We start from the raw sequence: 12,961 nt of genomic DNA on the forward strand, positions 1-12,961 counted from the left end.
ATCAGGAAAAGGCAAACAGACCAAAAGAAAAATGGGCAAAGGCTACAGTCTGCTTTACAGAAAGGTAAATGCAAATGGACAAAGAACATGAACCTATAGTCAACTGCAGCCATAATTAAAGAGATACAAATTAAGACAACACTGAAAAGCATTTTTTTTTTTTTTGAGACGGAATCTTGCTCTGACGCCCAGGCTGGAGTGCAGTGGCACAACCTCGGCTCACTGCAAGCTCCGCCTCCTGGGTTCATGCCATTCTCCCACCTCAGCTTCCCGAGTAGCTACAGGCGCCCGCCACCATGCCCGGCTAATTTTTTTTTGTATTTTTAGTAGAGATGGGGTTTCACCATTCACAGGATGGTCTCGATCTCCTGACCTTGTGATCTGCCTGCCTCGGCCTCCTAAAGTGCGTGAGCCACTGCGCCCGGCCTTTTTTTTTTTTTTTTTTTTTTTGAGACTGAGTCTTGCTCTGTTGCCCAGGCTGGAGTGCAGTGGCTCGATCTTGGCTCACTGCAACCTCTGCCACCTGGGTTCAAGTGATTCTCCTGCCTCAGCCCCCCAAGTAGCCTGCCACCGTGCCCGGCTAATTTTTGTATTTTTAGTAGAGACGGGGTTTCACCATCTTGGTCAGGCTGGTCTTGAACTGGTGACCTCGTGATCCACTCGCCTCGGCTTCCTAAAGTGCTGGGATTACAGGCGTGAGCCACCGCGCCCAGCCGAAAAGCAATATTATTCATCTGTCAGATCTACAAGCATGTTAAAGGGTGATGCCTAGTGCTGGCTAAGATGTAGGTAAACACACTCTTACAGTAAATTGATAAAGTCTTGCTGGAGGACATTTGGCTGTAGCTAGTAAAATAGAATAAATGTGATAATGTGTAGTGATAGCAAAACTTATGAAATAACACACAACAATAATATATATATATGTATAACAAAATAATAAAAAAAAAGATACATATTATTTGACCTGGTAATTCCACTGCTAGGAATTCATTCTCCAGATAACCTGCAAAGGCTTGCCAATATGCGCATCCTGTGAGTGTGTTTAGATGAGAGAACTCTTGGCAAGTCTCAGTTGGTGGAGAGTCCACTGTGACCCTCAGCTGACTATGCTATGTTAGTAAGATCGTGTGTATAGAACAATAACTATGGTTAAGTGAAACCTCTGCTTTTTTTTCTTTGTTTTTGTTTTTTGTTTCTTGTTTGAGAGGGAACCTCACTCTGTCTCCCAGTCTGGAGTGCAGTAGTGTGATCTCGGCTCACTGCAGCCTCCGCCTCCGGAGTTCAGGCAATTTTCCTGCCTCAGGCTTCCGAGTAGCTGGGATTACAGGCACGCACCACCTAGCCCCGGTAATTTTTGTATTTTTTAAGTAGAGACGTGGTTTCACCATGTTGGCCAGGCTGGTCTTGAACTCCTGACCTCGAGTGATCCTCCTGCCTTGGCCTCCCAAAGTGCTGGAAATACAGGCATGAGTCACCGCGTCCGACCTTCTGCTTATTTTTCTATACTGACTATGTGCCACTTTAGCTTTGGAATTGTGGCAATACAATTTCAGTTTGTACATCTACTTTGATTTGCTATTTCTGCATTCTTGTTTTAGCACTGTATTAGAGGTAGTTTTTTCAAAATTCATGCCAACATAAATAGCTTCATCCTCAAGATATGATCAGTGCAAAAATTTGCAATTGCTCCTGTCATTTTTTTTTTTTTTTTTTTTGATGGAGTCTCGCGCTGTTGCCCAGGCTGGATGCAGTGACATGATCTCGGCTCACTGCAAGCTCCGCCTCCCGGGTTCATGCCATTCTCCTACCTCAGCCTCCCTAGTAGCTGGGACTACAGGCACCCACCACCATGCCCAGCTAATTTTTTGGATTTTTAGTAGAGACGGGGTTTCACTGTGTTAGCCAGGATGATCTCAATCTCCTGACCTCGTGATCCACCCGCCTCGGCCTCCCAAAGTGCTGGGATTACAGGCATGAGCCACTGCACCTGACCTCTCCTGTCACTTTTAAAAAACGTTACTCCTCATATCTATTGGCTGAGCAGATGGAAGTGTTTCTGGGGATTTGAGATGCTAAGATGAGGATGTTTTAGGCCCATGGTCACGGCACCTACTTTTGTTCTATTCAGCCTACCATGCCAGAGATCCAGGTAGGTCTCTGGATCTTTGAGTCCCCCCACCTCACACCTCCTTACTATGAAACATATTATGGTTTTTATAATTACAAAAGTAGTATAGGCTTGTGAAAATCTCCTACAAAACGGGGGTATAGAGTACCAAATGAGAGTCTCTTCATAATCCTCTCCAATTTTAATAGATTCTTTTTATGTATACTGTGTATAACTTTTTAATGTGAGATTATATTATATATATTTCTGTGATCTTTTATGTATTCACTGAGAAGTTTATGATGGACTTCTTTCCATGTTCATATATAATACACATATTTTATCTCTATATCTATATCCATACTTGTTATTTATGTATTTTTTTTGGAGACAGAGTCTTGCTCTGTTGCCCAGGCTGTAGTGCAGTGGTGTGATCTTGGTTCACTTGCAACCTCTGCCTCTGGGGTTCAAGTGATTCTCACACCTCAGCCTCCTCAGTAGCTGGGATTACAGGCGTGTGCCACTACACCCAGCTAATTTTTGAATTTTTAGTAGAGACAGGGTTTTGCCATGTTGGTCAGGCTGCTCTCGAACTTCTGACCTCAAGTGATCCGCCTGCCTCGGCCTCCCTAAGTACTGATATTATAGGCATGAGCCACCGTGCCTGACCCATACTTTTTATTAATAATGCTGTGGTCAACATTCTTTCACCTCTTTAGTCTCATCTGTAAAATGGAAATAATAATAGTGTATACCATAAAAATTAGCTGGGCGTGGTGGCACGTACCTGTAGTCCCAGCTACTCGGGAGGCTGAGGCAGGAGAATCGCTTGAACCCAGGAGGCAGAAGTTGCAGCGAACCGAGATTGCGCCATTGCACTCTAGCCTGGCAACAGAGCGAAACTCCGTCTCTAAAAAAAAAAAAAAAAAAAAAAAAAAGGAATCGTGTGTACTATAATACGCAGGGTTGTTACAAGGATAAATAGGATAATACTTGTAAAGTGCTAGAGCAGTGTTTAATGCATAGTAGGCACTCAATAAATGACAGCTATTGTTGTACAGCCATCTATGTAGTCTTAATTATTACTTTAGGATAGTTACTAATTATTTGCTGGGTCAAAGGATATGGACTTTGTAGAGATGGGGTCTTGCAATATTGCTCAGGCTGGTCTCCAACTCCTGGGCTTAAACGATTCTCTACTGATAATTACTTTAGGATAATTAGTAATTAGTAATTATCCTAAAGTGATTGCTGGGTCAAAGGATACGGACTTTAAAAAAACAACCCTTTTGTTGTAAAATGCAGACAGAAAGCCACACAGAACAGAAATAGCATTTAATGAATAATTATAAGGGGACACCTCTGTAAACCGCAACCGGGCCAAGAATAGAATTTGGCCAGCTACCTCAGAAGGATTCCATGTGTCCCTGCCCATTTACAACATGCTGCTTTCTCCCAAAGTAACCACTATCCTAACTTTTATACTAATCACTTCCTTGAGTTTCTTTTGTAGTTTCACCACCCAAGTGTACTTCTCTAGACATATGTTTTATTTTTATTTATTTATTTATTTATTTATTTATTTATTTATTTTTGAGACGGAGTCTCGCTCTGTCGCCCAGGCTGGAGTGCAGTGGCCGGATCTCAGCTCACTGCAAGCTCCGCCTCCCGGGTTTTACGCCATTCTCCTGCCTCAGCCTCCCGAGTAGCTGGGATTACAGGCGCCCGCCACCTCGCCCGGCTAATTTTTTGTATTTTTTAGTAGAGACGGGGTTTCACTGTGTTCACCAGGATGGTCTCGATCTTCTGACCTCGTGATCCGCCCGTCTTGGCCTCCCAAAGTGCTGGGATTACAGGCTTGAGCCACTGCGCCCGGCCTATTTTTATTTTTATATTTGAGATGGAGTGTTGCTCTGTTGCCCAGGCTGGAGTGCAGTGGCGGGATCTCAGCTCACCACAACCTCCACCTCCTGGGTTCAAGCGATTCTCCTGCCTCAGACTCCCAAATAGCTGGGATTACAGGTACACACCACCACGCCTGGCTGATTTTCGTATTTTTAGTAGAGATGGAGTTTTACCAGGTTGGCCAGGCTGCTCTTGAACTTCTGACCTCAGGTGATCTGCCTGCCTTGGCCTCCCAAAGTGCTAGGAATACAGGTGTGAGCCACCACACCTAGCCACACTGTAGTTTAGATTTGACTATTTTTATGTGTCTTTTGTCAACATTTTATTATGAGCATTTTCAAATACACAGAAAACTTGGGTGGGCCAGGTGCAGTGGCTCACGCCTATAATCCCAGCACTTTGGGAGGCCGAGGTGGGAGGATCGTTTGTGTCCAGGAGTTGGAGACGAACCTGGGCAATATTGCAAGACCCCATCTCTCCAAAAAGTTTTTAAAAATTAGTGGGGCATGGTGGCATGCATTTGTAGTCCCAGCTACTCAGGAGGCTGAGGTGGGAGGATCGCTTGAGCCCAGGAGGATGAGGCTGCAGTGAGCCGTGATACCACAACTGCACCCCAGCCTGGGCAGTAAAGTACCCTGTCTCAAAAAAAAAAAAAAAAAAAAAAAAAAAAAAGAAAAGAAAAAAGAAAAAATTATATAGTGGACACTCATCTGAGTGTCCAACATCTATATTCTACAGTTACCATTTTGCTCTATTTGGTTTATCACATATCTATCTATCTGTCCATCCCTGTATGGTTCAATCCAATCCATTGGGCATGTTCCTCTGTCCTCTATTTGCTGCAAATTGGCAACTGGATCCAGTGACTTGATCAGATTCAGGTTTGGTTTCTTTGAGAAGGTGAGGTGGCAGTTGTGTTCTTTCATCAGGAGGCACATGATTTTTTTTGTCTCTCTTTTTTGTTGTGTTACCTGGGTCCATTCATTCATTAGGGGCTGCAGCATGCTTAAAGAAAACAGAAGCCTGTGGAGTGAGCGGACATCAGCCAGGAAATAAAACCCTTTCCCTTGCGATGTCTCTCCAGCGCCCTCTACTGACCAAGCCTCTTTAGTGCCAGTTTGTAGAGGTAAACTATTTAAAGGGCCTGAATTATTTTCATGGGGGGCAAAACTCATGAATTTGGAGATGAGAGGCAATATATGAATAACAAACACACCTTACACGCATGTCCTGACCAGATAAAGAAAACGCTACATATTTCTGAAGTTTATCTGTGTGCAGCTCTCTTCTCTGTGGTCCTCTGCTCCATGAATTCTAGTGCCTTTGGCCTCCCTGGACTTTGAACTTTGTTTTCTCAACCCTAGGAGACTGCAGGGCTCTGCATGGATACCTCTTCCCTGTGTCACAGCCTGGAAATTTTATCTATGAGGTAAGCTGGAGGCAATAGTAGGGCTTATCTTATTTGCTCCCCTTCCCTAGGTGATCACTCTTATATTTTTTGTTGTCCAACGTCTGGAAACTGTTGCTTTACATATTTTACTCATTTTTTGAGTTGTGTAAGCAGGAGGGTAAATCTTGTCTTTGTTATTCTCCTATGTGTTGGGCCAAGAAGGAAGTCCAACCTCCTTATTTTCTTTTTTTAAAAACATTTTTGTTATTTATTTATTTATTTATTTATTGAGGTGGAGTTTCTCTCTTGTCGCCCAGGCTGGAGTGCATTGGCACAATCTCAGCTCATCTCCTTGTGGGTTGATGAAGCTGCTCCCGTCCACGTATAACTCCCAGTCTACTGATGCCCAAGGCTAGTCCCAGAGGTCAGGTCTGCTAGAGTAAAGTTGAGTCCAACACCTCTACACAGTTATGCTCAACAGGACTCTAACTGCTGGGAGCAAGGTGGCAGGTTCAGGGTGTTTCCAGTTTAGTAGATTAATGGTTGAAAAGGGTTGATAGATGAAAATCTGTTGCCCCCCCCCCCCCATGTGGGCCTGGTCATTATAATAGACAGGCCCTCGTGTTTCCCTGAGAGGCATTTGCATAGCTCGAGCAAGACCAGATCTGAGACGGCCCACTTGATATCCCGGCCCGCGGGATAGTCGAAGCAGGCCCTGGAGGAGGGGGTGGGAATTTGGGGAACAAGAGATACGAGAAATGGAGACAAGACAGTGCTCTGATCAAGTCTCTCTCTTTTAATGGCGGTAATGCAGTGCCTTATATACACTTGGAGGGGAAGGGGTTGGGCCAAGGCGAAAATGATCTCATAATGGAGGCGTGGCCAGATAGGTATTGGTTTCTCTGGTCGAAGGTCATGTTGCACCTGCGCTGTCAGGTAGTAATTTTCACGGGCGCGGGAAAAATGGGTGAAGAAGAAGCAGGAAGAGCGCCATCTTCAACGAGGTATTAGTACAGGGGAAAAAAGGCAAAGATAGGGAGAAGGTGTGGGGTGGAAATGAATATAGCTCAGGCGTTTTTAATCGTCAGTTATTATTCGCTATGGCCGGGGCGTGCAGCTCCGGACAACTTGACTATCTTGACTTCCTTCCTGGCCTCTTGAGGCTCCGATCCTCCCCTTCGAGGTGAGACCTGGGGCGTGTTAGTTCCTGAATCTGGTTTCTGAGGGGGCTGTTGGTCTTAGTAAAGGGGGGTAGGCTGGGACATATGGAGAAAGAATTTCTGTTATCTCTGGCCGTTCCTGCAACACTGGCTTCTCTTGCTGTTTCTGGCACTCCCTTTTTAACTGTGTGTCTGCTGCTGAAACTGCTCTTACTTTTACTTTTACTTTTGGCTTTTTTTGCAAAAAGCTGTTAAACGGGGCTAAATTTATGCCGATTTTGTCTATATTATATTTAATCATGAGTCAATATAAAGGAATTGATCTAGGTATACTGGCTGTCCTCTGACCCCTGTCACCACCTTAAATACATGGCCAATTGTTCCCTGTCTATAGTTCCTTCGGTGGGCCATCCAACACCAAAAGAGAGCAATTATAATTCACACAGAGTTCTTAACCTCTGGGGGGGTTAACTTAACTCTATAATCCCCTGCAAAACCTTTCTTAAGGTTCTGTAACATGCATTTTAATAGAGTAAGTTTTGGTGATTTGATGACTTTCCTTTTATTTTTCTTTTCTTGATTTTTTTTTTTTTTAACACAGTTTCTAGCGGAGTGGGCTTACTTTGTGTCTGACCTATTTTTTTCTTGAGACAAAACAACATTCAGACTACAAGAAGGAAAAGGTAGAAGGTCACTCACTCATCTAATTCACACTAAATCAAAATCAAAACTAAAACCAAAGTGTCATTAAAGGCACCTGTTCATCAAGCAATTTAAGCCAAGTCAAAATCAGAACCAAAACCAAAGTGCCAATAAAGGCACGCCTGTTTATCAGGCAATTCAAGTCAAGTCAAAATCAAAACTAAAACCAAAGTATCAAGCAATCCAAGTCAAGTCAAAAACAAAACCCAAAGTGCCAGTACAGGCACGCCATAGGTGATCAGGCCACACTTCCACTCAAATGGAGTGGGCAAGTTCCAAAGACCAGTCTTACCAAGTTTCAGATGTCCAGACTTAAAGCACCAATTCCTTCCCAGTGTTCAGTCACTGTGTTGATCCTCCACGGGGGCCTGCCATGCACCGCTCTGATGAGGTGTTCCACTGGGGCAAATGCCTACCTGGGAGCACTCATCAGGATCTGCATTGCTCAAGCTGGCTGGAGTCCCCCGCAGGGATGCTCTACAGGGCAGGCATAAGCTGCCTAAGGGGCTGCCTCGACGTCCGTTAATCACCTCGCTTCCCGGTCAGGAAACCAAGAAATGTAGTGGGACGAGCTGCAGACAAAACTCCTCAGACACGAATTAAAGAAGGAAGAGATTTATTTGGCCAGGATCGTCAGCAGACTTGTGTCTTAAGAGCCAAGCTCCCTGAAAAAGAAATTATTGGCCTTTTTAAAGGCTTAAAACCCTAAAGTGTCCACGTGAAAAGGTCATGATAAATCAAGCAAGCTTGGGGAATGTGACTGGGGGCTACATGCATCAGCTAACAGAACAGAAAGTTTTGCAATGCTTTTTCATACAATGTCTGGAATTTACGGATAACACAAGTAGTTTAGGTCAGGGGTTGATGTTATTATTATTATTTTTTTAACTCCTAGGGCCGGGTGGTGGTGCTAAGGTTGTCTGGCTACTTATCTTACATTTGTTTCTTTCCAACTTTTTGCTTTCTCTCTTTTCTCCTGTCTTGTGAACTAGGCAAGGTTGGGGGAGGAGGGCAGCAGGAGTAGTAGTGGTCTCCTTCTCAGAATGACCCAAACAGAGTTCTTAATTTTGTGATTTTTGTGATGTACTGGGGAACACAATTTACTACGGGGTATAAATGTGTAAATGCACAACTACGATTTGATGTAAGTGACAATAGAGATATGAGCTGAGTGCTGTGAGAACAGAGAGTACAGAATTCTCTTTAGTAATTTAGCAGGTTAGAAGTAGAGGCTGGCACGTGCGATGAGTCTGGAGAGAAAGGCGGGATCCAGATACTGAAGGACCTTTGCCTATTACATTGAGTACTTGGTTTATGCTGAGCAGTGGTTGATATACTTTGCCTAAGTTGATTTAATCCTCACAGCATCCTATGGGTACTGTTATCATCTTTACATTACAAGTACAGAAACGGATACACTGAGAGGTTACAACGTGGCAAAGATCATACAAGCTAGTACAGAACATACCTGAGCTTTTAATATAGGTAGTTTTTTTCTTTTTTTTTGAGACCGAGTCTCACTCTGTCACCCAGACTGGAGTGCAGTGGCGTGATCTCACTCACTGCAACCTCTGCCTCCCAAGTTCAAGCAATTCTTCTCCATCAGCCTCCCGAGTAGCTAGGATTACAGGCATGTGCCACCATGCTTGGCTAATTATTTTGTATTTTTAGTAGAGATGGGGTTTCACTAAATTGGCCAGGCTTGTCTCGAACTCCTGACCTTGTGATCCGCCCACCTCGGCCTCCCAAAGTGCTGGGATTACAGCCTTTGGGCCATCACGCCTGACCTTTTTTAAAAAATTGAGACGGAGTCTTGCTCTGTCACCCAGGCTGGAGTGCAGTGGCGTGATCTCGGCTCACTGCAACCTCTGCTTCCTAGGTTCAAGCGATTCTCCTGCCTCAGCCTTACGAGTAGCTGGGACTACAGGCACATGCCACCACACCCGACTAATTTTTGTATTTTTAGTGCAGACAGGGTTTCGCCATGTTGGCCAGGCTGGTCTCAAACTCCTGACCTCGTGTGATCCGCCCCCTTCGGCCTTTCAAAGTGCTGGGATTACAGCTGTGAACCACTGTGCCTGGCCGAATATAGGTAGTTTGACTATGGATCCACATCCCTAACCACTATGCCGTGCTTTTTCTCTCTATTAGTATGGATATACTTTCATACTAGTGTATGCAAATCTACTAGCTGTATTTTATTTCTCAGTGTGGTTATACTATAATTTATTTAACTGGATTGATAGAGATTTTTAGTTGTTTCTAGTTTTTAGCAGTTACACATAGTGCTTCAGTGAGGAGTATTTACTTCCCACCTCAAGCTGATTTGGACACCTTCCCACATAATCACTCTTCCCGTCTCCTTTATCATTACTGTATTAATTGATCTCCAAAATTCCTTCAGGGCCATCACCCTAAATTCTGAGATTTGCAGAGCCATAATTCTTAATCTCAGGGCTCTATATATTGTAGATTACTCAATGTTGTAATTGGCAAGGCTCATTTGTACTTTTTTTTTTTTTTTGAGATGGAGTCTCCTTTTGTCGCCCAGGCTGGAAGGCAGTGGCACGATCTCGGCTCACTGCAACCTCTGCCTCCTGGGTTCAAGAAATTCTCCAGTCTCAGCCTCCCGAGTAGCTGGGATTACAGGCACATGCCACTGCGCCTAGCTAATTTTTATATTTTTAGTGGAGAAGGGGTTTCACCATGTTGGCCAGGCTGGTCTCAAACTCCTGACCTCAAGTGATCCGCCCACCTCGGTCTCCCAAAGTGCTGAGATTATGCGTGTGAGCCACCACATGAGGCTAATTTTCATATTATTATTATTATTTAGTAGAGACGGTGTTTCGCCATGTTGGCTAGGCTGGTCTTGAACTCCTGACCTCAAGTGATCCACCTGACTTGGCCTCCCAAAGTGCTGGGATTACAGGCATGAGCCACAGCATTCAGCTGTACTCATTTTCTAAGGATTGAAGGCCAGGGTGACATATTAGTTAACATTTATTGAAGGTTTCCTATACCAAGCACTCTACTAAGTACTTTACATGCATTATTCTAATTGTCTCAGCATTCCTGTGAGCAATTCTATTATTGTCCCTCTTTTTTAAAATGAAGAAACTGAGACTTAAATGATGTGTCTATGGTCATATAGCTAGTAAACAGCTGACTGATTGCAAGGCATATTATATATATATATTTCTGAGACAGGGTCTCACTGTGTCACTCAGGCTGGAGTGCGGTGTGGTACAATCACAGCTCACTGCAGCCTCTACCTCCTGGCTCAAACGATCCTCCTACCTCAGCCTCCCAAGTAGTTGGGCCTACAGGTGTGCATCACCACACCTGGCTAATTTTTACTTTTTTTGTGGAGATGGGGTCTTGCTTTGTTGCCCAGGCTGGTCTTGGACTCCTGGGCTCAAGCAGTTCTCCCTCCTCAGCTTCCCAAAGTGTTGGGATTACAGGCATAAGCCACTGCATCGGGCCAATGCTAATATTCTTAACCCTTGTATTAATTATTTTGCTAGGGCTGCCATAACAAAATACCACAAACTGGGTGGCTTGAACAATGGGAATTTAAGGCTGGGCGTGGTGGCTCACGCCTGTAATTCCAGCACTTTGGGAGGCCGAGGTGGGCAGATCATGAGGTCAGGAGTTCGAGACCAGCCTAGCCAATATGGTGAACTCCTGTCTCTACTAAAAATACAAAAATTAGCTGGGCGTGGTCGCATGCGCCTGTAGTCCCAGCTACTCGGGAGGCTGAGGCAGAAGAATCGCTTGAACCCGGGAAGCAGAGGTTGCAGTGAGCTGAGATCACACCACTGCACTCCAGTCTGGGTGACAGAGCGAGACTCCATCTCAAACAAACAAACAAAAAACAAAACAAACAACAACAACACAAAACAATGGGAATTTGTCGTTTCACAGTTCTGGAGGCTAGAAGTCTGAAACCAAGGTGTCAGCAGGGTTGATTCCTCCTGAGAGCTCTGAGGGAGACTGTTCCATGCCTCCTTCCTAACTTCTGGTGATGGCCAGCAATCCTTGGTGCTCCTCAGCTTGCAGCTGCATCTTTCCAAACTCTGCCTCTGTTGTCATGTGAGCACTGTGTGTCTCTATTTTCTTTTTCTTTTTTTTTTTTTTGAGACGGAGTTTCACTCTTTCTCCCAGGCAGGAGTGAAGTGGTGTGATCTCGACTCACTGCAACCTCCGTCCCCCAGGTTCAAGTGATTCTCCTGCCTCAGCCGCCTGAGTAGCTGGGATTATAGGTGCCCAGTACCACGCCCGGCTAATTTTTGTAGTTTTAGTAGAGACGGGGTTTTACCATGTTGACCAGGATCACCTCAAGTGATCCACCCACCTTGGCCTTCCAAAGTGCTAGGATTAAAGGTGTAAGCCACTGCACCCGGCCTTATGTCCCTATTTTCACATGGTCTTTTTCCCTTCTTAGAAAGGCAACAATAATGTTGGATTAGGGCCAACCCTAACAGCCTCATCTTAACACGATTGTATCTGCAAATACCCTATTTCCAAATAAGGTCACATTCGTAGGTACTGGAAATTAAAACTTCAACATCTCTTTAGGGGACACAATACAACCCGTAACAACTCTTATTGCAAAACTCTCCTCAAATCTCCATGGAAAAATAGTTGTTCACTCTTCTTTAACCACTCCCATCAAGAACAGCCAAAGAGTTCTTTCTCTTGAACTACAGCAATACTTTTTTTTTTTTTTAAGATGGAGTTTTGCTCTTATTGCCCAGGCTGGAGTGCAGTGGTTTGATCTCGGCTCACTGCAACCTCTGCCTCCCAGGTTCAAGCGATTCTCCTGTCTCAGCCTCTGGAGTAGCTGGGATTACAGGCATGTGCCACCACACCCGGCTAATTTTTGTATTTTTAGTAGAGACGGGGTTTCGTCATACTGGTCAGACTGGTCTGGAACTCCTGACCTCAGGTGATCCGCCCACCTCGGCCTTTCAAAATTATGGGATTACAGGTGTGAGCCACCGCACCTGACCTGCAGGAATAGTTGTTAAAGGGTGTTCTGAGATCAGCAGCATTGATATCACCTGACATACAGGATCTCGGGCCTCATTTCAGATCTAATGAATCAGAATCTACATTGTAGCAAGACCCCTGAGTGATTTGTATGAATTTTGATTTTTTTTGTTTGTTTTTCAAAGTATTACTATCTTTATTATGGTATAGAGTAGTATTTTATACATTAGCTCATTTTATAGCAAAAATATATATGTACAACTGTAGAGAAACCACTGCACAGATAGCTCCAACTTAAATTAGAAAATGTTTTGCCGGGCATGGTGGCTCATGCGTGTAATCCCACCACTTTGGAAGTCCGGGGTGGGGGGTGTGGATCACCTGAGGTCAGGAGTTCGAGACCAGCCTGGCCAACATGGTGAAACCCCGTCTCTACTAAAAATACAAAAGTTAGCTGGGCATGGTAGCAGGCGCCTGTAATCCCAGCTACTCGGGAGGCTGAGGCAAGAGAATCTCTTGAACCTGGGAGGTGGAGGTTGCAGTGAGCCGCGATCACACCATTGCACTCCAGCCTGGGGGACAAAAGCGAGACTTCGTCTCAGAAAAAAAAAAAAAAAAGAAAAAAGAAAGAAAATATTTTATCTGTAGAAAATAGTGAAAATTATAACATTTACCAAGGTAGCCCAACAAGTTCATTTAAAC

At 44.4% G+C, this 12,961-nt stretch overlaps 1 protein-coding gene across 13 annotated transcripts in view; it reads left to right on the plus strand.

The window, feature by feature from the left end:
• Positions 1 to 12,961, plus strand: part of LOC102141840 (uncharacterized) — a 118,947-nt gene that overhangs the window by 9,889 nt on the left and 96,097 nt on the right. For 6 of the 13 annotated variants that reach the window (XM_074029318.1, XM_074029319.1, XM_065538627.1 and 3 more), the window contains exon 3: positions 5,380 to 5,444. The exons of 2 other annotated variants lie outside the window; for them this stretch is intronic. In XM_074029318.1, coding sequence (XP_073885419.1) covers positions 5,380 to 5,444 — 65 coding nt within the window. Of the gene's footprint in view, positions 1 to 5,007; positions 5,142 to 5,379; positions 5,445 to 12,961 lie in introns of all 13 variants that reach the window. 5 more of the 13 variants (XR_012429917.1, XR_010584441.1, XR_012429916.1 and 2 more) reach the window with 1 other exon arrangement.

Source organism: Macaca fascicularis, chromosome X (genome assembly GCF_037993035.2).
Source record: "Macaca fascicularis isolate 582-1 chromosome X, T2T-MFA8v1.1".
Lineage (NCBI taxonomy): Eukaryota > Metazoa > Chordata > Mammalia > Primates > Cercopithecidae > Macaca > Macaca fascicularis.